Consider the following 27,197-nt stretch of genomic DNA (forward strand, 5'->3'; position numbering starts at 1 on the left):
GAAATTGTCCTTTGTGTAGAATAGTGCGAGTGTACAGCAGGAATGTTGGTCGGCACAGACTTGGTGGGCCAAAAGGCTTGTTTCTGTGCTGTATTTCTAAAGACTAAAGTGACTTGTTGGGTCATTTTAGAGAGTAATTTAAGAGCCAAACCTATCGCTTTCATGTTGGGAGTCACATATAGGGCAGACTTGGCAAGTATGCCACATTTCCTCCCCTGAAGATGGCCATCACTATTTAAACTGACCTTTTGTTTCATTTTCAATTCCAGATTATTAACTGAATTCAAATTTAAAATCACGTCTCTGGATTGTTAGTCTAGACTAGTTCAGGAAGTTAACCACTACACCAGCATTATTCCCAGTTTCTGTTCCACTAGAATTAAAATAACCCGTAACTTTTGTTCAAATTGAAAACCCTGTTCACTTTCTTTCTATCTCTTGGTTGGTGTTTACCAAAAGTGCAACTGCTGTTTAAACTCATTCTTTTCAGACACTATAAATAGATCCTGGGTCTATTCTCTCACATTTCCATTACTATCCTACAGAAAAAATTGAATTACTTCCCCGCTTTCAACCCCACCCCTCACAAGAGTGAAATATTTGTACAGAAGCTGCCATCCTTCACCAGTCAATAAGACAAAATCTTCACAACACCACGGGCTCAATGACAAATTATGCTGCCACTTCTGGTCCAAATGGCCATCTGTTTCTGATCATTACAACTGTTGGCAGAAAACAAACAAATAGAAAGCTCTAAATTAAAACAATGCAAAAGGAAGGATTGTTCTAGGATGTTCCAAGGCAGCAAACATGGCTCACAACATGGCCGGAGCTCCTGGCGCAGACTTGCATCTCTGCGAATATCCAGAATGAGAACTATGTCACAAGACATATGGCTGCCAGGTGAATGCTCCAATTAAATGCAAAACTTCAGCAAGATCAGAACAATGTAACCTGATTTGCTTAGAAAATGAACTTCCTAATTGCATAAACAATATGCTCTAGAGAGGAATGCTTCAAAGTGAATTTAACATGCAATTATTTTGTTGAATGGACACGCATGAATTAAGAGTTCTTGGAGGATCCCAATAGGCAATCTATTTTCAATAACTGTGCAGAATAAGCAGATGACCAATGTTGCACTGTGTTGCTACACCATGAAGAAGTAAGATGATGAAATGTAGTCATCTTGAAAAGGAGGCAAACGATAAGCGAAAGTTGACATAATTGAATTCAATGATTTATGAACCAAGTTCCAATTGTATTAAGGATGTGGCTAATTTTGCAGCAGGATAATTCACTTTGCTTTCATGGGAAGTTCTACCAAATCGGAGGGAGTAATGCAATTGAAGTCTGCTTATCCCATTTTGGCCTCATTCTTCACCTTTGGAAATCTATGGGTTATTAAACCAACTGTAGATAAAATTCACAGATCCATTTTATGTAATTATAGCTACACTGAGATTCCGTCTGATGCCTCCCAGTTTATAGGCTCAAGAGGGAAATCAAATCAAGCATAAATAGTGCTGGTTATTGTGGTTCAACTGTCGATAAGAGCTTCTTTGTAAATGAAAGTTGTCAGTTGATTTTTAAGTATGTGGTTAGTTGCCCCAGCATGTTTGTGAAGAACATCATTTCAGCATGATTATATGGTTGAATGACTCCAGTATGTTTTTCCTCGCATACCATAACAATAAAGCTAGCAACTCAAACTAAATAAATATTAAATGACATCAAGATGTGGAGCAAGTAGTCTGGTGGACAGAAGATAGACAAAAAAGCTGGAGTAACTCAGCGGGACAGGCAGCATCGCTGGAGAGAAGGAATGGGTGACGTTTCGGGTCGAGACCCTTCTTCAGACTGGTGGACAAATACTGAACTAAAGTGGAACTTGGGCATTCTGTATTGTTGCACTCGAAAATTACTCAGCACTCAAAGGGCAACAACAATTTGATACGGAGCAGAATTACTGACAATGGAAAGAAAACTGAAAAAAATAAAACTGCAAAAGTGTAAAAATATGCCCTTTTCAAACAAAAGTAAGGATCGGTCACAAAACATTCTCCGCAATAATTCTTAACAGTGGCACCCTGCAAGGTTGCATTCACAGCCCAACTATAACTCCTATACATTCATCGACTTCAGGATGCAGCGTGGAGTACCAGTCTGTTAAACTGGTAATGAAGTATAGATAGTCATAGAATCATAGAAGCATGGAAGCTGGCTCTTCCGCCCAACTGCCCATGCCAACCAAGATGCCTCGTCTACACTAGTCCTTCCTGCCCACATTTGGCCCATATCCCTCTAGCAAAGGCAATGGATATTTTTATGGTAGAGATAAATAGATTCTTGATTAGTACAGGTGTCTGGGATTATGGCGAGAAGGCAGGAGAATAGGGTTAGGTCTGAGAGATAGACCAGCAATGAATGAATGGTGGAGTAGACTTGATGGGCCGAATAGCCGAATTGTTGAATTCTGCTAATTTTTCTACTTATGATCTTTATGGCATGAGAACTCAATGTGTCTCTAATGAACCGTATCAATTTCTAAAGATCACCATAGAAAGCATTGCATCTGAATGCATCACGGTTTGATATGCTAATCCCTCTCTCTTGCGCCACAAGAAATTGCAGAGGTGTGAACACAGCCACCACACAAACCAGCCTCCCCTCATTGACCCCATGCCTCACACTGCCATGGGAAAGCAGCCAACATAATCAACGACCACTCACACCCCAGTCATTTCCTCTGCTGCCCTTTTGCCTCGGACAGAAGATACAAAGGTTGAAAGCATGTGCCATCATATTCAAGAACAGCTTCTTCCCCAGTTATCAGACTCTTGAACGGACCTCTCATATGCCACGGATGAATTCACGATTTTCCAGTTCACCTCTTGCAGCCACTGAAGTTTATTTTTATTTGCACTTTCTCTGTTGCTGTAATACAATATTCTTCACTGTTCATTTTCTTTTATGCACCACCTAAAAAAGTCATAGTGATACAGCGTGGAAATAGCCCCTTCAGCCCAACTTGCCCACAGCGACCAACATGTCCCATCTGCACTAGTCCCACCTGCCTGTATTTGGTCCATTTCCCTCTAAACCTGTCCTATCCATGTATGTTTCTAATTGTTTCTTAAACATTGCGACAGTCCCAGCCTCAACTATCTCCTCCGGCAGCTTGTTCCATACACCCACTACCCTTTTTTTGTGAAAAAATTACTCCTCAGGTTCCTATAAAATGTTTCCCCTTTCATCTTAAACCTATGCCCTCTGCTTCTCAATTCCCCTACTCCGGCCAAGAGACTCTGTGCGTCTACCCGATCTATGTACTCGTGTATGATATGATTTTTAAAAATAAAAAACAAAATATTTATATTTATTAGAAGTACAGTAAATTACAGTAGTACAAGTCACATATATCTTATTACATTTATTGTACCCCTTCATTTTTTAAGCTTTAAGGAAAGATAGAAATAAAGAAAGTGAGAAAGAGTCGTGTTAGTGTGAAAGAGTGATCAAAAAGAAAAATCCATTAAACAAAGAGTTAGGGAAAAAAGTTAAGAAATAGGCCATAGAAAAGAAAGAAAGAAAAAGAAACAAAAGCTCTATTATGAAAATCGCGCAAAAAGGGATATACCAACTTCGTATTTTTCATCCCCCCTGTATGATATGGTTTGATATGATTTGAAGAGCACCCAGAATGTTTTTTCACTGCATGTCTTAATATAAACCAATACTAAGTACAGAAGAGCAGTCCAGGTTCTTGTGCCTTGCTTCCACCTTGTGGAGAACTGACCGACTTCCATTTGATTATTTGTAAGGACATGGTGGAATTAATAATTAACTTTGAGGGGCAATACTTTTGGGATGAAGCAAACCGGGTGATTTATAATGCTACGCTTCTTCTTAAATTACCGTCCTCAAAGCATGGACAATTTTGGAAGAATGCCCATTCTTTCGTAAGTGGTACAATTCCAGTTTGTTTTCTACAATGATGTAAAATGGACAATTCTGGGAAATTTAGACAATAGACAATAGGTGCAGTAGGCCATTTGGCCCTTCGAGCCAGCACCGCCATTCAATGTGATCATGGCTGATCATCCCCAATTAGTACCTAGTTCCTGCCTTCTCCCCATATCCCCTAGCTCCGCTATTTTTAAGAGCCCTATCTAGCTCTCTCTTGAAAGCATCCCTCTGAGGCAGAGAATTCCACAGACTCACCACTCTCTGTGAGAAAAAGTGTTTCCTCGTCTCCGTTCTAAATGGCTTACTCCTTATTTTTAAACTGTGCCCCCAGGTTCTGGACTCCCCCAACATCGGGAACATGTTTCCTGCCTCTAGCGTGTCCAAGCCCTTAACAATCTAATATGTTTCAATGAGATCACCTCGCATCCTTCTAAACTCCAGAGTGTACAAGAGCAGCTGCTCCATTCTCTCAGGATATGACTGTCCCGCCATCCCGGGATTTAACCTTATAAACCTACGCTGCACTCCCTCAATAGCAAGAATGTCCTTCCTCAAATTAGGGGACCAAAATTGCACACAATACTACAGGTGTGGTCTCACTAGGGCTCTGTACAACTGCAGAAGGACCTCTTTGCTCCTATATTCGATTCGCCTTGTTATAAAGGCCAAACATGCCATTCGCTTTCTTCACTGCCTGCTGTACCTGCATGCCTACTTTCATAGACTGATGTACAAGGATCCCCAGATCCAGTTGTACTTCCCCTTTCCCCAACGACGCCATTTAGATAGTAATCTGCCTTCCTGTTTTTGCTCCCAAAGTGGATAACCTCACATTTATCCGCATTAAACGTCATCTGCCATGCATCTGCCCACTTCCCCAACCTGTCCAAGTCACCCTGCATTCTCATAGCATCCTCCTCACAGTTCACACTGCCACCCAGCTTTGTGTCATCTGCAAATTTGCTAATGTTACTTTGAATCCCTTCATCCAAAGTATTGATGTATATTGTAAATAGCTGCGATCCCAGCACCGAGCCTTGCGGTACCCCACTAGTCACTGCCTGCCATTCTGAAAGGGACCTGTTAATCCCTACTCTTTGTTTCCTGTCTGCCAACCACTTCTCTATCCATGTCAGCACTCTACCCCCAATACCATGTGCCCTAATTTTGCCCACTAATCTCCTATGTGGGACCTTATTAAATGCTTTCTGAAAGTCCAGGTCCACTACATCCACTGGCTCTCCCTTGTGCATTTTCCTAGTCACATCTTCAAAAAATTCTAGAAGATTAGTCAAGCATGATTTCCCCTTCGTAAATCCATGCTAACTCGGACCGATCCTGTTACTGCTATCCAAATGTGTGGCTATCTCATCTTTTATAATTGACTCCAGCATCTTCCCCACCATCGATGTCAGGCTAACTGGTTTATAATTTCCCGTTTTATCTCTCCCGCCTTTCTTAAAAAGTGGGATAACATTAGCTACCCTCCAATCCACAGGAACTGATCCTGAGTCTATAAACATTGGAAAATTATCACCAATGCATCCACAATTTCTAGAGCCACTTCCTTAAGTACCATGGGATGCAGACCATCAGGCCCTGGGGATTTATCAGCCTTCAGTCCCATCAGTCAATCCAACACCATTTCCTGCCTAATGTGGATTTCTTTCAGTTCCTCTGTCACCCCAGATCCTCTGGCCACTACTGTATCAGGAAGATTGTTTGTGTCCTTAGTGAAGACAGATCCAAAGTACCTGTTCAATTCATCTGCCATTTCCTTGTTCCCCATAATGAATTCACCTTTTTCAGTCTTCAAGGGTCCAACTTTGATCTTAACTAATTTTCACATAGCTAAAGAAGCTTTAACTATCCTGCTTTATATTCTTGGCTAGCATTTACTTAGCAGTAATGAAGGGACGTTGGTATTGTTGGAATCAGGATAGCTAAAGATGTGGAAGATATGCATCCATACCATTGGATTAACTTAGGTTTTATTCACAAGAGTTTGGAAGTTTGAAAGGGGAATTTATAATCTACATAATTATAACAGATTCAATGCAGAAGGATGTTCCTGATGAATTGGGAGTCTAGAACTATGAGTCTCAGTCTAAGGATAAGGTGTAAGCTATATTTACATCTGAAATAACGCAACATTTATTCTTCTAGAGAGCAGTGAACCTGTGGTTTTCCACATAAAATAATTTAAACGACTAAATCTATTCAAGAGAAATAGACCGGGTAGATGCACAGAGTCTCTTGCCCAGAGTATGTGAATCGAGGACCAGTGAACATAGGTTTACGGTGAAGGGGAAGAGATTTAATAGGAATCTGAGGGTTAACTTTGTCACACAAAGGATGGTGGGTGTATGGAACAAAATGCCAGAGGAGGTAGTTGAGGCAGAGACTATCCCAACATATAAGAAGCAGTTAGACAGCCACATGGATAGGACAGGCTTGGAGAGATATGGGCCAAACGTGGGCAGGTGGGACTAGTGTAGTTGGGGCATGTTGGTCGGTGTGGCCAAATTGGGCCGAAGGGCCTGTATAACAACCTGGGGATCAGAGGTATGGAGAGAAAGCTGGAACAGGGTTTTGAATTTAGATGATCAGCCATGACCACCTTGAATGGTGGAAAGGCTTGAAGGGCCAAATAGCCTACGTACCTACCTTCCTATTATTCTTCGCTTTCCACCATGGAACCGGAAGTGCAGTCAGGTAAGCTCAATTAATTGCTGCAATTAATCCTGCTAATAGCAGCAGAGCAGATGAACTGTTTCAACTGATGAAGTAATTTTCTCTGCCATAGCTAAATTAACTATTCTAAATGAACAAACATCTCTTTTGCTGGTGGCGATGCTGCTACATTTCAAACAACTTTCTATGTCATCCCATGCAAATGGGTGGAAGAATCCGCAAGTTAACAGTGTGGACGTGGATTTAACAATCTCAAGGCACTTAAATGCTGGTGTTGTGTCAGGTTATCATCCCCAAACAGCAACACTGCTCCTACTTCTCAGCTACCAATAAAAAGTAACATCAGCAAGACTGCCAGTGATTCTGACTATACACCATTGACTAAGTAGTTTAGCTTAGTTAGAGATGCAGCGCGGAAACAGGCCTTTAGGCCCACCAGGCAGGGTTTTCATTAAGGTTGCCAACAGTCCGGGAAATATTGGGGAATCCCATATATTAGCTGGGAAATCCTGCATATTGGGGAATCCCGTATATTAGCCGGGAAATCCCGTATATTGGGACTAAATTGGTCCGCCCTTTTCCCATATTTGACTGCCACTACTCGGGTCGAGGGGACTGTCGGGTCGGAGTGCCGCGTCTGGCCCTGCCTCACCCGTCCTGACGTAGTGCAGCACATGCAGCAGCAGCACCTCGCCTGTGGGCCCCATCGGTCGGCAGCCCGGCCAGCTGTCCGACCTTCGGACCTTCGCTTACCGCCGACACCACCACCCCTCCTTCTCATGGCCGATCATCGGTTCATGAGTTGGATGGGGCGCTGAACTTTGCGCGCGATGTCACGCGTAAAGTCCGGCGACCGGGCCTAAACTCCTCAACTGGCCCGCCGGCTGGGCTTTGTGTGCAGTCCAGCACCCAGGATAACTCATCATTCACCCAGCCATGGCCGATACGGTCAGCGAATTACAATCGGGAATTTGTCCCTTATTTTGACCGCTTGTCCCTTATTTGGCAGTGAGAAAGTTGGCAACCTAGATTTTATTGTGAATGGCAGAGCCCCTGGGGAATGTTGTAGAGCAAAGGCATCTAGATGTGCATGTCCATAGTTCCTATATGGCGTTAAAGGGTGGTAGGGTGGACAAGAAGGCTTTCTGTACATTGCCCTTCATCAGTCAGAGTAGTGAGTATAGAATTTGGGATGTAATGTTACAGTTGTACAAACATTGGTGAGGCTGCATTTGGTGTATTGGGTTTCGTTTTGGTCATCCTGCTATAGGGAGGATGTTGTTAAGCTGGAAAGATGCAGAGAACGTGTATGAGGATGTTGCCTGGACTTGAGAGCCTAAGCTATCGGGAGAAGCAGGGCAGACTTTGACTTTATTCCTTGAAGTGCAGGAGGCTGACGGGTGATCTTATAGAGGTGTAGTTTGTGGAAGCTTAAGGTGCACAAATTGATTGCCACGATTCCACAACGTATCATTGTGTAGGTTTGTAAACCACTTTGTAGCTTCCTTACCTGCGTCGTGGACAATGTATAGGTTACAGGTTCGGAAGCTGACAAAGGGCAGTGCCATTAATTCATTCTAGCTCTGCCTTGGCAATCCTCAAAGGTCATGCATACCTTTACATTTGGCTTGACTACTAAGTTTAAATGATTTTGTAGATGCTTCATATATAATTGATCTTCCAATACTTCCAATACCAGAGTAGGTGAATCGACGACCAGAGGACATAAACTTAAGGTGAAGGGGAAAAAATTTAATAGGAAACTGAAAGGTAACTTTTTCACACAAAGGATGGTGGGTGTATGGAACAAGCTGCCAGAGGAGGTAGTTGAGGCTGGGACTATCCCAACATTTAAGAAACTGTTAAGACAGGTACATGGATAGGACAGGAGATAGGGACCAAATGCAGGAAGGTGGGACTAGTGTAGCTAGGACAAGTTGGGCCTCGGGGCCTGTTTTCACACTATCACTCTATGACATTGTTGGTTTAGTTTAGAGAAAGGATGGAAACAGGTAATTTGGACCACCGAGACTGTGCCAACCAGCAATCACCCATTCACTATTCCTATTCTATACAATAGGCACAATTTACAGAAGCCAATTAACCTACAAACCCGAATGCCTTCGGAATACGAGATGAAGCCTATGCACCCGGAGAAAGCCACGCGGTCACAGAGACAACGTCAGTATCGAGCCCGGGTCTCTGGTGTTGTAAGGCAGCTACTCTACCACTGTGCCGCCCTCTTAATGGAATAGTGGGAAGAAGGGAATGAAAGAATCTATATCCTGTTGGCTTGAAGGAGCAGATGCGGTTTTGCTTATGCTTCCATTTTAACTTGCATGCATTTAACCTTACTTTGTGGTCACTTGCGTAATCCACAATAATATTTTGCAACCTTTTGGTACAGAGGAAAAAATGCTGGCAGGTTGAGCCAAGCAGAAACTGCAAACCACATTAATGGTAAGGGATTGGAATGGCAAGTCTGAACAAAAGGTTGCTTTCTCAGAAATCCTAACGTAACACCAATTAGCCATCACAAAGTAACTGGCAGTTTCCCAAGTTTAATGTTCCTCATCAAACAACCTACAAAAGCATGTCTCTATGACATTTGTCTTCAAGCAACCATACTGTAAATAATGCTGTTTATGAATTTGAACCATCATACAGAGTATGGAAACAGTCAGACAATGAGATATACTGATACTCACCAGCGTTCATTGCTTTAAATTTCTGCTTCAGTTCACGTGGTGTGAGGCGATATTGATCGAGTCCATCATTCCAATAAATACGGTCAAGAACTTGCAAATCTCCACCGACCAACCAGCTGCCACTCTGCATCACCATCTGTTGGTTCCATAAGGGTAGATAAATCATTCATTGTTACATTTCAAAAAAGCCAAACAATAACAAACTATAAGCAGATGAAACTCAAAAAGACTGTAGATGCTGAGTAGACACAAAATGCTGGAGCAACTCCAGAAATTTGTGTCTACCTTCTATTTAAACCAGCATCTGCAGTTCTTTCCTACACTGTAGATGCTGGGAAACTGTAATAAAACCAGAACATGCTGGAAATACACAGACAGGCAATGTCTGTGGAGAGAGAAGCAGATTTAACAATTCCGGGTAACAATCCTTTGTCAGAACTAGGTGTGTGGAAAATAAGTTAATGTTAATAATGGACGATTTATCTTCTGTCCTTTTGTGTTTTACAAATCTGGTTGAGTTTTTAAAGGAGTAACCAAAAGGGTTGATGAGTGTAAAGCCATTGATGTGGTCGATGTGGACTTCAATAAGGCATTTGATAAGGTTTCACGTGGTAGGATGCTCTGGAACATTAGATCACATAGGATCCAGGGAGAGCTAGCCAACTGGATAGAGAATCAACCATGGAAGGATGCCGAAGGTGATGTCGGACGGATGCTGGAGGCCTGTGACTACGGGTGTACCTCAGGGACCCGTGCTGGGCCCATTGTTGTTTGTGGTTTACTTCAACAAATTGGATGAGAATGTGGGAGGTGTTGCGTTATGGAGGTCAAACAAGTGCAGGACCTTCACAGTGAATGGCAGGGCCCTAGGGAGTGTTGTAGAGCAGATGGATTTAGGAGTACAAGCAGAATGTGTATGAAGAAACTGCAGATGCTGGTTTAATCCAAAGTTAGACACAAAATGCTGGAGTAACTTAACGGGATAGGCAGCATCTCCGGAGAGAACGAATGGGTGATGTTTCGCGTCAAGACCCTTCTTCAGACTGACGTCAGGGGGGCAGGGAGATGAATAGATAAGAAAGTGTGAAGGTGTGAAAACAGGGCAAAGGGGATGGAGTTCAAGGAAGATGTAGAATAGATCATTGTTAGCTGGGAAAAGGTAACAACAATGCAAACATGTACACTACATGCCGACCACATTTTATCTCTGTTTGTTTGTTGTTACCTTCTCCCAGCTAACAATGATCTATTCTACATTTTCCTTGATCTCCATTCCCTTTGCCTTGTATTTACACCTTCACACTTCCTTATCTATCGCCCTCCCCCGACATCAGTCTGAAGAAGGGTCTCGACCCGAAACGACACCCATTCTTTCTCTCCAGAGATGCTGCCTGTCCTGCTGTGTTACTCCAGCATTTTGTGTCTATCATAGGTGTGCAGGCAGTTCTGCTGCGCTGCTGCAACTAAGAGTTTCATTTTTTTATGGCACATACGACAGTAAAACACTCTTGACATAGTTCCTTGAAAGTGGCGTCACAGGTTGATAGGGTGGTTGAGGGATAAATAAGATCTCTGATACAACTTAAATCTTTGATCAAATTTTTGGCCGTCAGCATTCAGGAACAGCTCCTTCCCTTCTGTTATAAGACTTTCAAAACTTTCCACACTAAGGTACGGTACAGTCCGGATTCTCCGACATACCAAAATGCAGACATTGGACTTTTTCCCTGGAACTGTTATGCTATGATGTTGAGAACTATATTCTACACTCAGATATCTTTCTCTTTGTTCCAACTTGTGTACTTGTGGCTGGCTTGATTGGTTCATGAACTGTTCTGATCTGCTTGGATTGTATGCAAACAAAAGCTTTTCACTGTACCTCGGTATATGTGTCAATAATAAACATAAACCTATCGTAACTAAGTAGATTTTATTCGAAAATGTACATAGAAAGTGTCTTGCAATTTTTTTGTAGATTAGCTAATTTTGTATATGGCTTTGAGAAACATTTTGTGGCTTTGTGTGATACCTGTCGACTGGTGGTACACTGTGGACTGACCAAGTCTCTTTGCTGCATTCCCATTTACTACAGACACTAGACAAGTGCATCTTGCTGAGGGATAATGATAATATCCTAATTAATAACGAAATATTTTATAATTAGAATGGATTAACTAAAAGATTAGCTTGAGTATAGCTCGACTTTTTTGGGTGCTGAAATAAGCTGCAGTTTGCAGAATTGTGGGAATCAGGAAATTGGAGGCCAGCATTCAAACTGCGTTCAAGCTGGTTGCTGTTATGTGCTAAGTAGAATACCATCCACAATGGTGAGAGGGGGTGCTTTTCCTGATAAGGTGCAACTTTCTGTAAACAGATGCCTTGAGAGAGGATGTGCTTCCTTTGAGTTGGAAGTTACTGTAAACAGAAGCCTTCTGGTTGGTAGCTGACAATCAAAGATTACATAAATGTTGTGCTTCTTGACCAAATTTCTGTTTTCAAATGTTTGTGACCAACAGTTTTTGATTGATAGAAGCACAGGGTGGCAAGAGTATTGTATTAATGACAAGAATTCTTTGAAAGGGTAAAGCCTGTGATTGATTTGCATTAAACGTCATTGCTGCCACTCTGTATAAACATGTGACTACGTTTCCAAAACACTATGTTGGATGCCTTCATTCATTAGAGTGATAGCCCTGGAGGAGTCAAGTATCTGCTGTATACTTGACTTTGTATCCCCTAGCACTCTCGCCGGCTAAATGATCAGTAAAGCTTGTGTTGGTGTTACCTAATTTATTGTGAGTTGTCTGTTTTAAGAAAGGAACCTTAACAATAAAAATGTTTCAATTCAACATCACCAATCATCACTAATTCAGATTTCACTAACTCATGTGGCCAATTCAAATTCCTGCATTTCTTATATTAAGCATACACGTTCACAAATTATAGGAGTAGAATTAATCCATTAGGCCCATCGAGTCTACTCTGCCATTCAATCATGGCTGATCTCTGCCACCTAATCCCATTTTCCTGCCTTCTCCCCATAACCCTTGACACCCATTCTAATCAAGAACTTGTCTATCTCCTCCTTAAAAATATCCATTGACAGCTTCCACAACCCTCTGTGGAAAAGAGTTCCACAGATTAACTACTCTCTGACTCAAGAAGTTCCTCCTCACCTTTTTAAAAGAGTGCCCTTTAATTCTGAGGCTATGACCTCTGATCCTAGACTCTCCCACCATTGGAAACCATTTCCACATGCACTCTAACTACACCTATAACTTTGCCTATGCCTATACTATCTGCATTATATCAACAGTTATATTAACCTGAAAGTCATACAGATCAAAGGATAGGAATAAAATCTTATTTTTATCAGAACCTTAATGTATGGATGCTCTTTGCAGGTTGTGCCCCACTGACGGGCACAGCGCTCCTCATTCCTGTGCTCGTAGAATTCCGGGTTTCGAAGGATAGCCACTCGCCGCCCATCATACACCAACGCAAAGGCAGTACAACCATCCAACCGTTCTTTGTCTTCGCTCATCGCTGTCAGGACAATGGGCACTGACAGGTTAATGAGACCTCCTGTAAAGGAACGGAAGAGAGCAATAGCTGTAAGGAGGTTGCACAAACTAGCAATGTTTTCTATGAGTTTCAGAGGCTAAGGGGTGACCTGATAGAAGCTTGTCAAATTATGAAACATAGAAATATAGGTGCAGGAGTAGGCCATTCGGCCCTTTGAGCCAGCACCGCCATTCATCATTTAAAACCAGTACCCGTTCCTGCTTTTTTCCCCATATCCTTTGATTCTGTTAGCCCTAAGAGCTAAATCTAATCTCTCTTTAAGACATCCAGTGAATTGGCCTACACTGTGGCAGAGATTCCACAGATTTACAACTATCTGGGTGAAAACGTTTTTCCTCGTCTCAATCCTAAATGGCCTACGCCTATGAAAGATATAAATAGGGTAGATAATCAGAACCTTTTGCCCAGGGTGGATATGTTAAAGACTAGAGGATATAGCTTTAAGGAGAGAGGTGGGCAGTTTAAAGGAGAAGTGGGAGGCAAGTTTTTTTTTCCCCACTCAGGGGGTGGTGGGTGCCTGGAATGCACTGCCAGGGGTGGTGGTGGAATCAGACCTAATGGTGGCATTTAAAATGCTTTTAGTTATACTTGTGGAGAGAATGGAAGGATATGGAATAAGTGCAAGACGAGATTAATTTGGCACCATGTTCAGCGTGGACACTGTGGACCGAAAGGCCTGTTCCTGTATACCGTTCTGTTCCAAGAGAAATAGAATAACTTTCTAAGCTTGTGCCTAAGCATACAACTTAAAAATTGATCCTCCCCCCCCCCCCCCCCAACCAAGGTATTCATTTGAAAGTAATCACTAAACACTAAAACTTCAACTTTCTTAAACCTGTATCATAACTTTTTCACACAAAGAGTGGTGGGTGTATGGAACAAGCTGCTAGAGGAGGTAGTTGAGGCTGGGACTATGCCAATGTTTAAGAAACATTTAGACAGGTACATGGATAGGACTAGTTTAGAGGGATATGGGCCAAACGAAGGCAGGTGAGATAAGTATAGATGGAACATGTTGATCGGTGTGGGCAAGTATGGACGAAGGGCCTGTTTCCACACTGATTGGCTCTATAACTAAATGTGCTCCACAATTACACACAAAATGTCGTTGGATTAATCTTCCAGAGAGCCAATTCATTAAGAGAATCAAATGGCCTTGTGCTGTGATATAAATATCAAATACATCTTTATACCCTCTTTGCACCCATGGTTAAATTATTAGTTTCTGGACCTCCAATCTCAAAAGATAAAAGGGACCTTCGCGAAGTACAGCTATGGCCGTGAATGACCTATCCCTAATCTTTTCAAAGTTTTTTATAGAGCGTAGATATTTGAGCTCTGCAATCTTTTGTTTTAAAGTTTGAGATTTTCTTTAACTGATAACAGATTAAATCAGGCAATGATAAAACAGTTCAGATGAAAGGTAATCATCTGAAATATCAATTCCAATTCCCTCTCCACAGATGGGGCGGCACCGTTCGCAGTTGCTATAACTGCAGCCTCACACGCCAGAGACGTGCGATTGATCATGCTCCGATGACCTCCACGATGTCTGTGTAGAGTTTGCACGTAAAGTTGGATGAGTACAGGAATATAGTGAAAGCAACATTCACACAGTTTCTCAATCCATGAAACTTTACAACTGCCAAAATAAGAATGTATAAACTTACATGCAAGGGGAAGGTATTTGTTGTCTGCATTATGATTTGAGCTTTTAACTCACACCAAACGATTGCAATCTTACCATCCAACAAGCAGCCAAAATGAAGGCTCTGCAAAAATTCTCGCTCTCGCATGAAGCCATTGAGTGGGGTAGCCCAACCCTCAGCCAGAACCTGTACCCACTGCATATCCACCTGGAACAGAAAGAGAAGTTGCAGAGGATTTGTCAAAATAATTGTGATCAGCTTTTGTCAGAACTAAACCTTGCAAAATAATATCTACCGTGGGGCTGAACATGTAGGGGAATTAATCTAATAAATTACTTGGAGCAGACCCAAAAGATAGCCTATCCATCTTCTCCGGTGATGTTGCATGACCTGCTGAGTTGCTTCAGCACTATGTATCCTTTTTTTGAGTCAAATAAATTATTTGGCAAAGCATCTAATGGCTTTGATTTGCTCAAAGGAACACTAGGAAACCGAAGGAGTCTTCCCCACCATTTAATATCATCGTGCTTAAGCTATGTTAGACTCAACTCCTCCCTGTGCCTTTGCTCCCTATCCCTCTACGATCAATTATTTATCCCCCTCCACTTTAAATATTTCTAATGATCCAGCTTCCACCACCTGCCGAGGCAGAGAATCCAGAGATTTCCCACTTTAAGCGAGAAGACATTTCTACTCGTCTCAATTTTAAATGATGAGCCCCTGATTTTTGAGCTATCTCCCTTTGCTTCAAGCTCTCCCACTAGTGAAAATCTCAGTATTTAACCTGTCAAGCCCCTTAGGATCATATGTTTGAATAAGGTTGCCCTCATTCTTCAAAACTGCAAGAGATGCAGGGCAAAACCATTTAGTCTCTCTCGGAAGGACAACCTCTCATCTTCAAATTAGCCCAGTGATTCTCTTTTGTGCTATCTTTTTTTAAGGCAAGGAGTTCAAAACTGGAAGAAGTATTACAGGCAAAGCCTCACCAAAACCCTGTCCAATTGCAACAAATCCCCTCTATTTTTAAACTCCAACCTCTTGGCAACAAAGGTCACATTTTTAAGCAAATAACAAGGTGCTTGAGGAACTCAGTGGGACCGATTGAACTATTCCCTCAGCAGATGCTGACTGACCAGCTAAGTTTCTCCAGCACTGTATTTTTCTATCAGGATTCGGGATTGTTTTTAAAATCAATATGTAGAGGAACCGACTAGGAAGGTAGACAAAAATGCTGGAGAAACTCAGCGGGTGCGGCAGCATCTATGGAGCGAAAAAAATAGGCAACGTTTCGGGCCAAAACCCTTCTAACTAATCCTTTTTGAGGAAGGATTAGTTAGCTATCTTCTTGTGCAAGGCCCCTTGGGCAACTGTGATCATAATATGGTGGAATTCTGCATTAAGGGCCTGTCCCACTTTCCCGAGTTATTCACAAAATTCTCCCGAGTTTTCAAACTCGCAGAATGTTCATAACGAGTCCATAGGAGTCCGTGGATGTATCGTAGCGGCTCGTTATGCCAGCCGTAGGTACTCGGGGCTATTTTTTTTACTCGTGGACATTTTTCATCAGGCTGGAAAAAACGTCCCAACCTACCTGATGCCCCGAGAAAGGCAAAGATTTAAAGAGCGCATGGATGAACTCCAAAAATTGTTCATCCCTGACTGGCGAAAAAATAAAACGGGGAAGGCAGCTCAACCGTGGCTAACGAGGGAAATCAAGGATAGTGTTAAATCCTAGGAAGAGGCATAATCCTAGGAAGAGGTAAATCCACAGGGCCTGATGGTCTGCATCCCAGAGTACTCAAGGAGGTGCCCTTGAAATCGTGGATGCATTGGTGATCATTTTCCAATGTTCTATAGACCCTCGATCAGTTCTTGTGAACTGGAGGGTAGCTAACGTAACTCCATTTTTTAAGAAAGGAGGGCGACAGAAAACAGGGAATTATTGACCTTACAACGGTAGTGGGGAAGATGCTTGAGTCTATAATTAAAGATGTAATAGCAGCATATTTGGAAAGCAGTGACAGGATCAGTCAAAGTCAGCATGGATTTATGAAGGGGAAATCATGCTTGACTAATCTTCTGGAATTTTTTGAGGATATAACAAGTAAAATGGATAAGAAAACGCCAATGGATGTGGTGTAACCGGACTTTCAAAAAGCCACAAGGTCCCACAAGAGATTAGTGTGCAAAATCAGAGCACATGGTATTGGGGGTAGGGTATTTACATGGAAAGAGAACTGGTTGGCAGACAGGAAGCAAAAGTAGGAATTAACGGGTCCTTCTCAGAATGGCAGGCAGACAAGTGGGGTGCAGCAAGACTCGATGCTCGGATTATTATTTACAATATATATTAACGATTTACACAACGGAATTAAATGTAACATCTCCAAGTTTGCATTATGGGCTATTAAATTTATGCACCAGTCTTCTAAGCGGCACCTTGTCAAAAGCCTTTTGGAAATCAAAATGCACTACATCCACAGGTTAACCACTCTTTAACCATTTTCCCTGTTAATCCTCAAAGAAATCAAGCAAATTTGTCATACATTATTTACCTTTCAACAAACTAATGTTGGTTTGGTTTATTTATATTCAGCTTTCCTAAACGATTACTTAATTTCACTTTGATTATTGACTCTAGCATCTTGCCAATTATAGCTATTAAACTACTGTAGTTCCCTGCCTTCTGTTTTTTTTGAACAAGGGCTTCACTTTGGCTGGTTTGCAATCTTCTGGTACTCTCTTCTCCATAAGTAACTAGATAATCTATTTTGTAGGTAGACAAAAATGCTGAAGAAACTCAGCAGGTGCAGCAGCATCTATGGAGCGAAGGAAATAGGCAACGTTTAGGGCCGAAACCCTTCTTCAGACTGATGGGGGGGGGGTCTATTTTGTGGTAGTTTTGCTTATGGTATTTTTATAAGAATACTAAGGGAACTGATACACTAGTGGGTGTAATAGTTCAATGAATCCTAAAACCAATGCATCAAAAATGCATCAAATCCTTAAATTGTTCTTCCCTAAGAACAATTCCCTTTCTAGGGATTAAGTGTTAGTCACAGAGGCAAGACCACAAATTATATATGGCAGACTAACAGAATAAGAAGGTAAAGCATCAGCGGCTTTGGAATAGAAGGTACCGAGGGAATTGCATTGGTCGAGAGAAACAAAAATCATCACTGAAATAATCAGTCTTTATACAATAACTAATCATATCAAAAGGTGTAAGGTACGACATGCTTATGATGCATGTTATACACTGATCCTCACATCTACCAAGTTCTATCTTGGGATCTTTAACATCCACCTCCACCTGGTTTAGCAGCTCAGTTGAAGGCAGGGGTCCAACACAGATGATAGCCTCGGTTACAGGTTCAACTCATGGTACAAGGATTAAACTCATCATCTTCTCTGAGGCAAGAGGGCCACCACCGCCAGCTGGACCTGTGAAAAGTGGTACGAAGATGTTCCTACCTTCCCGATTTCCAGGGCTGGCAAGGTGTCTGCATCGGCTCTAACAAGATCAATCTTGTTTTCTGGGACAAACAGTTCCTTTATTTCGGCATAGGAGTCTACAGGAACAATGTCCTATTTGAAAAATATGAAAACCCAAACAATTCCATGTTAGTAGCAACACTGGATTTTTGAAATTACTTGAGGATAACTTAAGCTAATTTCTACAACACAAAAATCCTGGGCCTATAGTGCCATCCTGTGTTCACAGGCAGTATAATATGTTATTAGTTAAAAAGAGAATCAACAAATTACAGACTTATTAAACCACTGTCACAAATGCAACATTTACAGGTCCATGGAGCAGACAATATTTCATAAAGATCGATTGTGCTTCAATCTACAAATACGGTGACTTTACAAAGATGAATACAGGGAAAGCAAAGGCCAAAATCATGGTCAACCTTGAAGGAAAGGTGAAAAATCTCCATCACAGAGACATCCAACAAGACATTGACTTGAAACCACTTTTATTTTGGGGCTAGAGGGTGTGGCTGGGTGGTAAGCCACAACATTACATCACGTTGACTGACTCTTTAACTTAAAAGTGCATCAAAGCAGATGTGTACCATAGGATAAACACATTAAATGCAGAATGCACTATTTAAAAAAAGTCAGATCTTTAGATTGCTCTCCCACCACTTCCCAAATGAACACCCTGTTATCCATGAGAAGATGCAAAGTGCTGGAGTAACTCAGCGGGTCAGGCAGCATCTCTGCCCCAGCACTTTGTGTCCATTTTTGTAAACTAGCATCTGTAGTTCCTTGTTTCTACCCTATTCTCCATGGATTGCTATTAGACACCAAGATGAGAAACTGACAAGTAGGTTAGATTTATGTCATGCTACTCAAGAAGTTGTGTTGCAAGAGCAACAGGAAAATATTTAGAAAAATATTAAGTAAAACAATGTGTTGGAGGTCTGCAAAAAAATCAACAGACTTAGCATTGATGGAAAACAACATAGTGCTGTTCCTGGAGAAGAGAAATAAAAGCAAAAAATACTGCAAATGTTCAGGATGTCAGGCAGTATCTGCGGAAAGTGGACATCCAGTGGAAGTGAAAGTGAAGTGAAAGTGGAAAGTAACCCAGGAAACAAAACAAGTTACTTTTAAGTTGCAGAAGGGGTGGTGGAGGTTTGGATGTGACAAAAGAGAATTTCTGAACTTTCAGCAAAAACGGGAAAAGTGAAAGATACAATTTAAAAAAATCAGGGAAAAGGTGACATCAAGAACAATGATAGTCCACGCGGTAGGCTGGATAGAATAAATGTCAAAAAAGAATGTGAAAGGGAGACAGTTACACTTGCGTTATTATATTGATTGCAGTGTACTATGTTTATATATTATGTGGTGCTGCTGCAAATAAGAATGTAATTGTTCTATCTGGGAAATATGACAATAAAACACTCTTGATATTAGAACAAAAAACAAATCAATAGATGCCATATGTTATTCACTGCTTCCTCATTCGCTCATGCATTCCATCCTATCACACAGTGCAAGTCTTTTATTCTCTCTGCAACTTAGCACCAGCTCTCCCTTGACCTTTAACCATTGGGCGGCACAGTGGCACAGCGGTAGAGTTGCTGCCTTACAGCGCTCGCAGTGTCGGAGATGCGGGTTTGATCCCGACTAAGGTTGCTGTCAGTGAGGAGTTTGTACGTTCTCCCAATGACTACGTGGGTTTTCTCCAAGATCTTTGGTTTCCTCCCACACTCCAAAGATGGACAGGTGTGTAGGTAACATATTGTTAACTTGTGGGGATCGTTGGTTGGTGTGGACCCGGTGGGCCAAAGGGCCCGTTTCCAAGCTGTATCTCTAAACTAAACTATATGTAACACTGTGGTATCTTTAACTTTTCTCAGCTATGAATAAAGCTTATGCTCTCAAAATACCAATGTTGTTTCACTCTATAAAGCAGCAGTGAGACTTAAGCGTTTCCAGCAATGTACTTTCATTCAGATTTCTGTAGGTCCAGAGGATGGTATAGATCAGGGTAGGAATACTTCAACATGAACTCCCCCCTGAATTCTGGGCTGTGAGCTGGGTTCACAGACAATACAATGTGGTACGAAGCAGGCTTGCTGTCATCAAGGGCATTAATAATCTCATCAATAGAGCGCAACATGCTGCACATAAATCTAAAACGGCAGTTCTTTGCTTCAATAGTAAAAAATAAATTCCATTTAATCTGCTTTTTGGGTGGTAGACCACAATTTGGCATATTTTTAACTGTGACTCTCAAGTTCCAGCCACACGACTTCCTCCCTTCTGGAATGACATTGTTGTTTCTTGTTACCAAAAGAAATGACAGAGATGTCTTTTCTCCTTGTGGGAAAGAACAAAACTAGAAATCATAAATGTAAAATGATCTCCAAGGAAAGAAACAGGAAATTGAGAGGGGAGTTTACACGCAGAGAGCAATAAGAATGTGGAACTCATTACGCACAATGAAGCCGAGGTGTATGGATGAACTGAAGGGCAAGCCAGATTGGTACATAGTGGGAAAGGGCATAGGAGTTTCCACTGATCCACTCATTGGAAAGGAGGTGGGGACTTGTGGTAAATATAAACACAGCATGTAGAGGGTGGATTGAATGACCATTGTCAATGCTAATTATCCTATATCTAAATCTACCTCCACAAGTGATCCCTATCTTTCTCACCAAAATATAGCGGCATAAAGCTCTACTCCCTCATATTCCCATCCGCCTTCCCTCTCAATGCATTTACACTGTTTACCTTCACTTCATAATGTGGTAATGAGTTCCACATTCTCACCACTCAGTGATCATCTTACATTGATGGTCTCAACGTGTTCTTTCCCACAAGGACAAAGATCCTTATTTGTTTTGGCAAACCAGTGACTCTAGGATGGAGAAAGTCTTGTGTCTGGAGTCAAAGAAATGCCCACGTGTGGTTTACCTCCCAAGAAGTGGATCAAAGGGAAGTTACATCCCCCCCCCCCCTCCCCCCTCCCCTCCCTAAAGCAGAACATTTCATTGTTAAATTCAGGCTGCAGCAAATTTGTTGCCTGAACATTCACTTTATAAAATCACATTTGAGCAATCCGTAAAATGTCCCTTTTTAAATCAGATCCCTGGGGTCATGCAGAAGAGTTACAGAAAAACCTCTGGAAGAGTAGAATGAAAACTCCCTACTGGTAAAACTGCTTGGCAATTAAAAAATAAATGCACTGTCACTGGTCAACTATTTCTGCATGTTTAGTAGGTTAAGCAGCGATCTAAATGAGGTGGTTAAAATGAAGTTGCATCGGATCGAAATGAGCGAATTTTGCAGAAGGGGGAATCCACAAAACAAAGAGTCGAGCGCTTTTTCATTCAAAGGTAATTGGAAACCTGGACCTCAGTTCCCCCAAAAAGGTTACGACTGCTGGGTTAATTTACATTTTCAACGTATCTATAAGCTAAGTATATCAAGTAATATGGATGAAAGCCACAGGAGTTAAACAACAGATCAACCATGATCTAATGGCAAAACTGAGTTAAAGGATTGAATCTCATGTTCGCTGGTCCCCTAATGCTGACTTGGGTAATAAAGAAGATGCTGATAAAGATCCTCAAGGAACATAGTGCTACTCAGCTCTGGGTAGCATCACTGGGAAGGGTGTGCAAATGAGGTGATTGGTTCAGGTGTCTGATCACAGTGGGGAAAGTCTGGATATCTAGGCTTTCAAGGTCCCGTATCTTCTGTCAGAAGACAGAAGAGACAAAACAGAATGGCCAAGGTGCCAGGCATGGTTGCAAATACTTCCAGCCTTCCTGATGCAATACATTGTGAAGATGGACTGGATGGAATATAGTGATGAGCATCTGATGGACTAGACTGTGCAGATTCAGATGGTCAAGAGCAGAGCAATGCCATTGCAGGCCGAGATGTTTCGATAGAAGTCTCAAAGAATCCTTGTAGACATGTCAAATCTTCTCAGGCACCTAAGAAAGTAAATAGGTGTTTGCACTTTCTCAATCACCACATCAGTGTGAAGTGTTTAGGTTAGATTGCTGGTAATATGTATGCCTAGGAACCTGAAGCTCTCAACCATTTTTACAGCAGCTTCATTGATGAGGACAGGTTACACAGAAAAGCTGGAGAAAAGCTCTCAACCATTTTTACAGCAGCTTCATTGATGAGGACAGGGTTGTGTTCACCTCTTGCCTCTTTCGGTCAACAGCTACTCCAACTCTTTCTTTTTTGCTGTCCCCACCCACCCCCCATTCAGTCTCTAGGGGAAGAAAGGTTTCGGCCCGAAACGTTGCCTATTTCCTTCGTCCATAGATGTCCTGACCGCTGAGTTTCTCCATGACGCAGCAGGTTCCCTCTTTAACATTGATGACACAGGGTTGTGTTCATCTTTGCTTCTGTAAACTGCTACTTCTTTCATTTTGCTGTTTAAGGGGAAGGGACACCAGACGCAAGGTTCACAATCTCTTTCCTGTAAATTGGTTTCATCTTTGTTTTGGATCCAGCCAACAACAATGGTATAATTAGACTCAATTTAAAATTCAGTCGTTCAAAGGCACAGCTAAATCCTTACCCTCTCCTGAAGAAGTTCAATCACTTGCTGGACACATTCATTGACAGAACAAACATCAGTCTTCAGAACCAGCTCAGGAGCTTCTGGTTTCTCATACTCCGAGTCAATACCAGTGAACCCTGCAAGAAATCAACATTAGGTCATAGTTCCAGGGCTAGTGACTAACTTTTTAATTTAATAAAAAGAGTTCTGCCACTTCTATACAATAGTGCTAAGAAAGTATACAGGCATATTATGGACTTGGCAAACTGGGAGCTTAGGTTTTTAAGTTAACCATTTCCACTCGGAATAAAAGGAACCCAGAGAGACATAAGTGATCGGGTATTGGCTGCTTAACCCACATCACACTGATTCCCATTTCGCCTTGTTCACTCCCTCTTCTTCCCTCTACCATCTGGCTTGAGGTACAGAAGTTTGAGAACACACCCCTTCAGATTCAGGGAGTTTCTTCCCAGCTGTTATCAAACAACTAAATGGTCCTCTCATCAACTAGAGTGTGGTCCTGACTGCCTATCTACCTCATTGGTGACCTTTGAACTATCCTTTATCCTTTATCTGTACACATTTGATGACTTAATTGTAATTGTATAGTTTTCTTTTGACTGGGTAGCACACAAACAAAAGCTTTTCACTGTACCTCGGCACACGTGACAATAATAACCTAATCTAAACCGATTGCATGGAAACCTGCACGGTCACAGGGAGAGGGGAAGAGAGCGTGTAGAGGAGATGGAGAAGTGGCAGGTGGAGGGAGAATTAGCTTATAAAGACAACTGCATTTGTATTTATAGAATAGAATAGAATAGAATGCAATTTATTGTCATTCAAACCTAGGTTTGAACAAAATATAATTTCTACAGTTTTTTACATTACAAAACAATCCAAGACCCACACTTAACACAGTTTACATAAACATCCATCACAGTGAGTCTCCAACATCTCCTCACTGTGATGGAAGGCAAAGTCTTTATCTCTTCCCTTTGTTCCTTCTCCCGTGGTCCAGCAGTCCAACTGCAGTGTCGAGGCGAACTGGGGCTCCAATGTTAAAGCCCCCGGCGGGCGATGGTAAGTCCTGAGGCCGTTTAAGCCACGCCGGGCGATGTTAGACCCCGGCTCCATGTCCTTAAACCCGCGATTCCAGCAGGAGAAGTCGCCGTTGCGGAGCTCGGAAAAGCGGTCTCCCACCAGGGACTTGGAGCTCCCGATGTTCCCGTCTGCCGGGTCTGCGGCCGGTGCCTCAGAACTCCAAAAGTCGGGTCGCAGCCGCACGCCACCACAGCTCTTCCCGCTCCGAAGTTGGCCAGCTCCGCGATGTCAGTTCCGCAGGCTCTGCAACTGGAGCCCCCAGGTTAGTCCCGGCCGGAGGTCGGCGCCGGCTCCATGATGTTAGGCCCAACGAAATCCGAGACCCGACAGGGAATAGACGGGTCCCCGCACAGGGAAGAGATTTAAACGTTTTCCCCCACAGCGCCCCCCACCACCCTCCACATATACACAGCTAAAAAAAATATTAAAACTCAAGACATACATTTAACAAGACATAAATAAAAAAAGACAGACGACTGTAGTCGAGCCGCTGCCGTTAGGCGCCGCCACTAACTCTAGTACATTATGAAGTACAATTCCATAAAACTATGGGAAACAAGTGACCCGAATTAAAGATCTGCTTTAAATGAAGCAGGCTTTACTCAACTTGGGAAAGACAAGAAAGTGGAGCTGCCAATCCATAGGTGGAACTTGCTGGTATTTGGATGCAAGGATATTAGATGAGATTAGAATTCACATTTAAAAAAAAACCCAGAGCCATGTAAGCAAAACACTACTCTTAACAAAAGTCTAGTCAGTCTGAAGAAGGGTTCCAACCCGAAACGCCACCCATCCTTTTTTCTCCAGAAATGCTGCCTAGCCTGCTGAGTTACTCCAGCACTTTGCGTCTATTTTAGGTATAAACCAGCATCTGCATTCTTTGTTTCTACATCAAAAGAGTTGCGCAATAAAGTTGAACTATCACTATTGGTTAGTTTGCCACTATAAAATGTTTGTCTTACTTTTCATTACCTTTCATACCTTCAGTAATATTCATAAATGTCAAAGATAATTAATTCTCACACAAACTTACATTTCTGATCACCTCATCACTGCAATCCGACAAGAGATGTCAGAGGCCCGGGACCATTGGAGAGTGTGGAGGAGGGTCAGGGCGGTGAGTACTTAAATCGGGCGCGGGGCTTTATTTCACAGAGGCCTGGGACCGTTGGAGAGTGTGGAGGAGGGTCAGGGCGGTGAGTACTTAAATCGGGCGCGGGGCTTTATTTCACAGAGGCCCGGGACCGTTGGAGAGTGTGGAGGAGGGTCAGGGCTTTTTTTACCAAAATCCGTAACGTTCCACACTCCATAGGGAGGGTTCTGGTGGAAGCCGCTGATTGGTGGAAGCAGACTAGAGGAAGCAGCTGATTGCGTGCAACCTCAGGTTAGCATTTGTGCTTTCTGGTTAAAGGTACAGTGAGCCAAGAGTACAGTGGGCTAAAGGTACAGTGCTTTTTGTTTATATAATAAAGGTGCAGTTTAAAGGTCAAGAGGGAGCAGCTGTTGTGAGTCAGATACCTGCTGATTTCTCCCAGCAGTTTCTATTGTATTATACTTGTATCGGATCCAGGGTAAGGCGGGAGAATGACAGTCAGAGCAGTGTACTGTTCTGGATGTCAGATGTGGGAGGTCATGGTGTCGGATGGCCCTCCAGACGTCCACATCTGCACCAGGTGCAGCGAGATGGGGCTCCTAAGGGACCGTATTAGGATCCTGGAGCAGCAGCTCGATGACCTCTGTCTGATCAGGGAGAGTGAGGAGGTCAGAGGGAAGTTATAGGGAGGTGGTCACTCCAAAACCACGGGAGAGAGACATGTGGGTCACGCTAAGGAAGGGCAAGGGGCAGAGGCAGGAACGAGTGAGTACTCCAATGTCGGTACACCTTGCAAATAAGTACTCCTGTTTGAGTACGGATGGGGGTGACAGCCTACCCGGGGGTAGCGACAGCGGACGGGCCTCCAGCACAGAGACCGGCCCTGTTGCTCCGAAAGGTAGGGAAAAAAAGAAGAGGACAATAGTAATTGGGGACTCTATTGTTAGGGGGTCGGATAGGCGATTCTGTGGATGCAGTCGGGAGACCAGGTGCCAAGGTCTCGGACGCGTCTCAACGCATCCAAGATATCCTGAAATCAGAGGGAGAGGAGCCTGAGGTCGTGGTACATATAGGTACCAATGACATAGGTAAAAAAAGGGAAGAGGTCCTGAAGGGAGGATTTAGGGAGTTGGGAGGAGAGTTAAGGAAAAGGACCAAAAAGGTAACAATCTCAGGATTACTGCCTGTGCCACGCGATAGTGAGAGTAGGAATGGAGGGAGGTGGAGGATAAATGCGTGGCTGAAAGACTGGTGCAGAGGGCAGGGATTCAAGTTTCTGGATCACTGGGACATCTTTTGGGGAAGGTGGGACCTGTACAGAAAGGATGGGTTGCACTTGAACCCGAGGGGGACCAATATCCTGGCGGAGAAATTTGCAAAGGCTACTGGGGAGACTTTAAACTAGAATGGTTGGGGCGAGGGACTCAAATAGAGAAAGCTAGTAGACAGAATGGGAGGCAGGAAGCAGAAAAGGGAAGCACTCGGACACAAGAGGAGAAAGAAAAAAAAGGAAATAAACAGAGAATAAGAGACGGGGGGTTTCTTAAATGTGTATATTTTAATGCTAGGAGCATTGTAAGAAAGGTGGATGAGCTTAGAGTCTGGATAGACATCTGGAAGTATGATGTTGGGGCGATCAGTGAAACATGGTTGCAGGAGGGCTGTGATTGGAAACTAAATATTCCAGGATTTCGTTGCTTCAGGTGTGATAGAATTGGAGGGGCAAGAGGTGGAGGTGTTGCATTGCTAGTCAGGGAAGATATTACAGCAGTGCTTTGGCAGGATAGATTGGAGGGCTCATCTAGGGAGGCTATTTGGGTGGAACTGAGAAGTGGGAAAGGTGTAGCAACACTTATAGGGGTGTATTATAGACCGCCAAATGGGGAACGAGAATTGGAAGAGCAAATATGTAAGGAGATAGCAGATATTAGTAGTAAGCACAAGGCAGTGATTGTGGGAGATTTCAACTTTCCACACATAGACTGGGAAACACATTCTATAATGGGCTGGATGGTTTGGAGTTTGTAAAATGTGTGCAGGATAGTTTTTTGCAGCAATACATAGAGGTACCTACTAGAGGAGGGACAGTGCTGGACCTCCTGTTAGGAAATGAGACGGGACAGGTGGCGGAGGTATGCGTTGGGGAGCACTTCGGGTCCAGTGATCACAATACCATTAGTTTCAATATAATTATGGAGAGGGTCAGAACTGGACCTAGGGTTGAGATTTTTGATTGGAGAAAGGCTAATTTTGATGAGATGCGAGATGATTTAAAAGGAGTGAACTGGGACATTTTGTTTTATGGGAAAGATGTAGAAGAGAAATGGAGGACATTTAAAGGGGAA

General features: G+C 42.7%; 1 protein-coding gene across 1 annotated transcript in view; it reads right to left on the reverse strand.

The window, feature by feature from the left end:
• papss1 (3'-phosphoadenosine 5'-phosphosulfate synthase 1) overlaps positions 1-27,197 on the reverse strand; it is a 92,362-nt gene that overhangs the window by 31,709 nt on the left and 33,456 nt on the right. The window contains exons 5-9 of the mRNA XM_055641874.1: positions 22,674-22,792; positions 18,080-18,193; positions 14,701-14,812; positions 12,751-12,956; positions 9,372-9,507 (exon numbers count right to left, since the gene is read on the reverse strand). Coding sequence (XP_055497849.1) covers positions 9,372-9,507; positions 12,751-12,956; positions 14,701-14,812; positions 18,080-18,193; positions 22,674-22,792 — 687 coding nt within the window. The remainder of the gene's footprint in view (positions 1-9,371; positions 9,508-12,750; positions 12,957-14,700; positions 14,813-18,079; positions 18,194-22,673; positions 22,793-27,197) is intronic.

Source organism: Leucoraja erinacea, chromosome 1 (genome assembly GCF_028641065.1).
Source record: "Leucoraja erinacea ecotype New England chromosome 1, Leri_hhj_1, whole genome shotgun sequence".
Taxonomy (NCBI): domain Eukaryota; kingdom Metazoa; phylum Chordata; class Chondrichthyes; order Rajiformes; family Rajidae; genus Leucoraja; species Leucoraja erinaceus.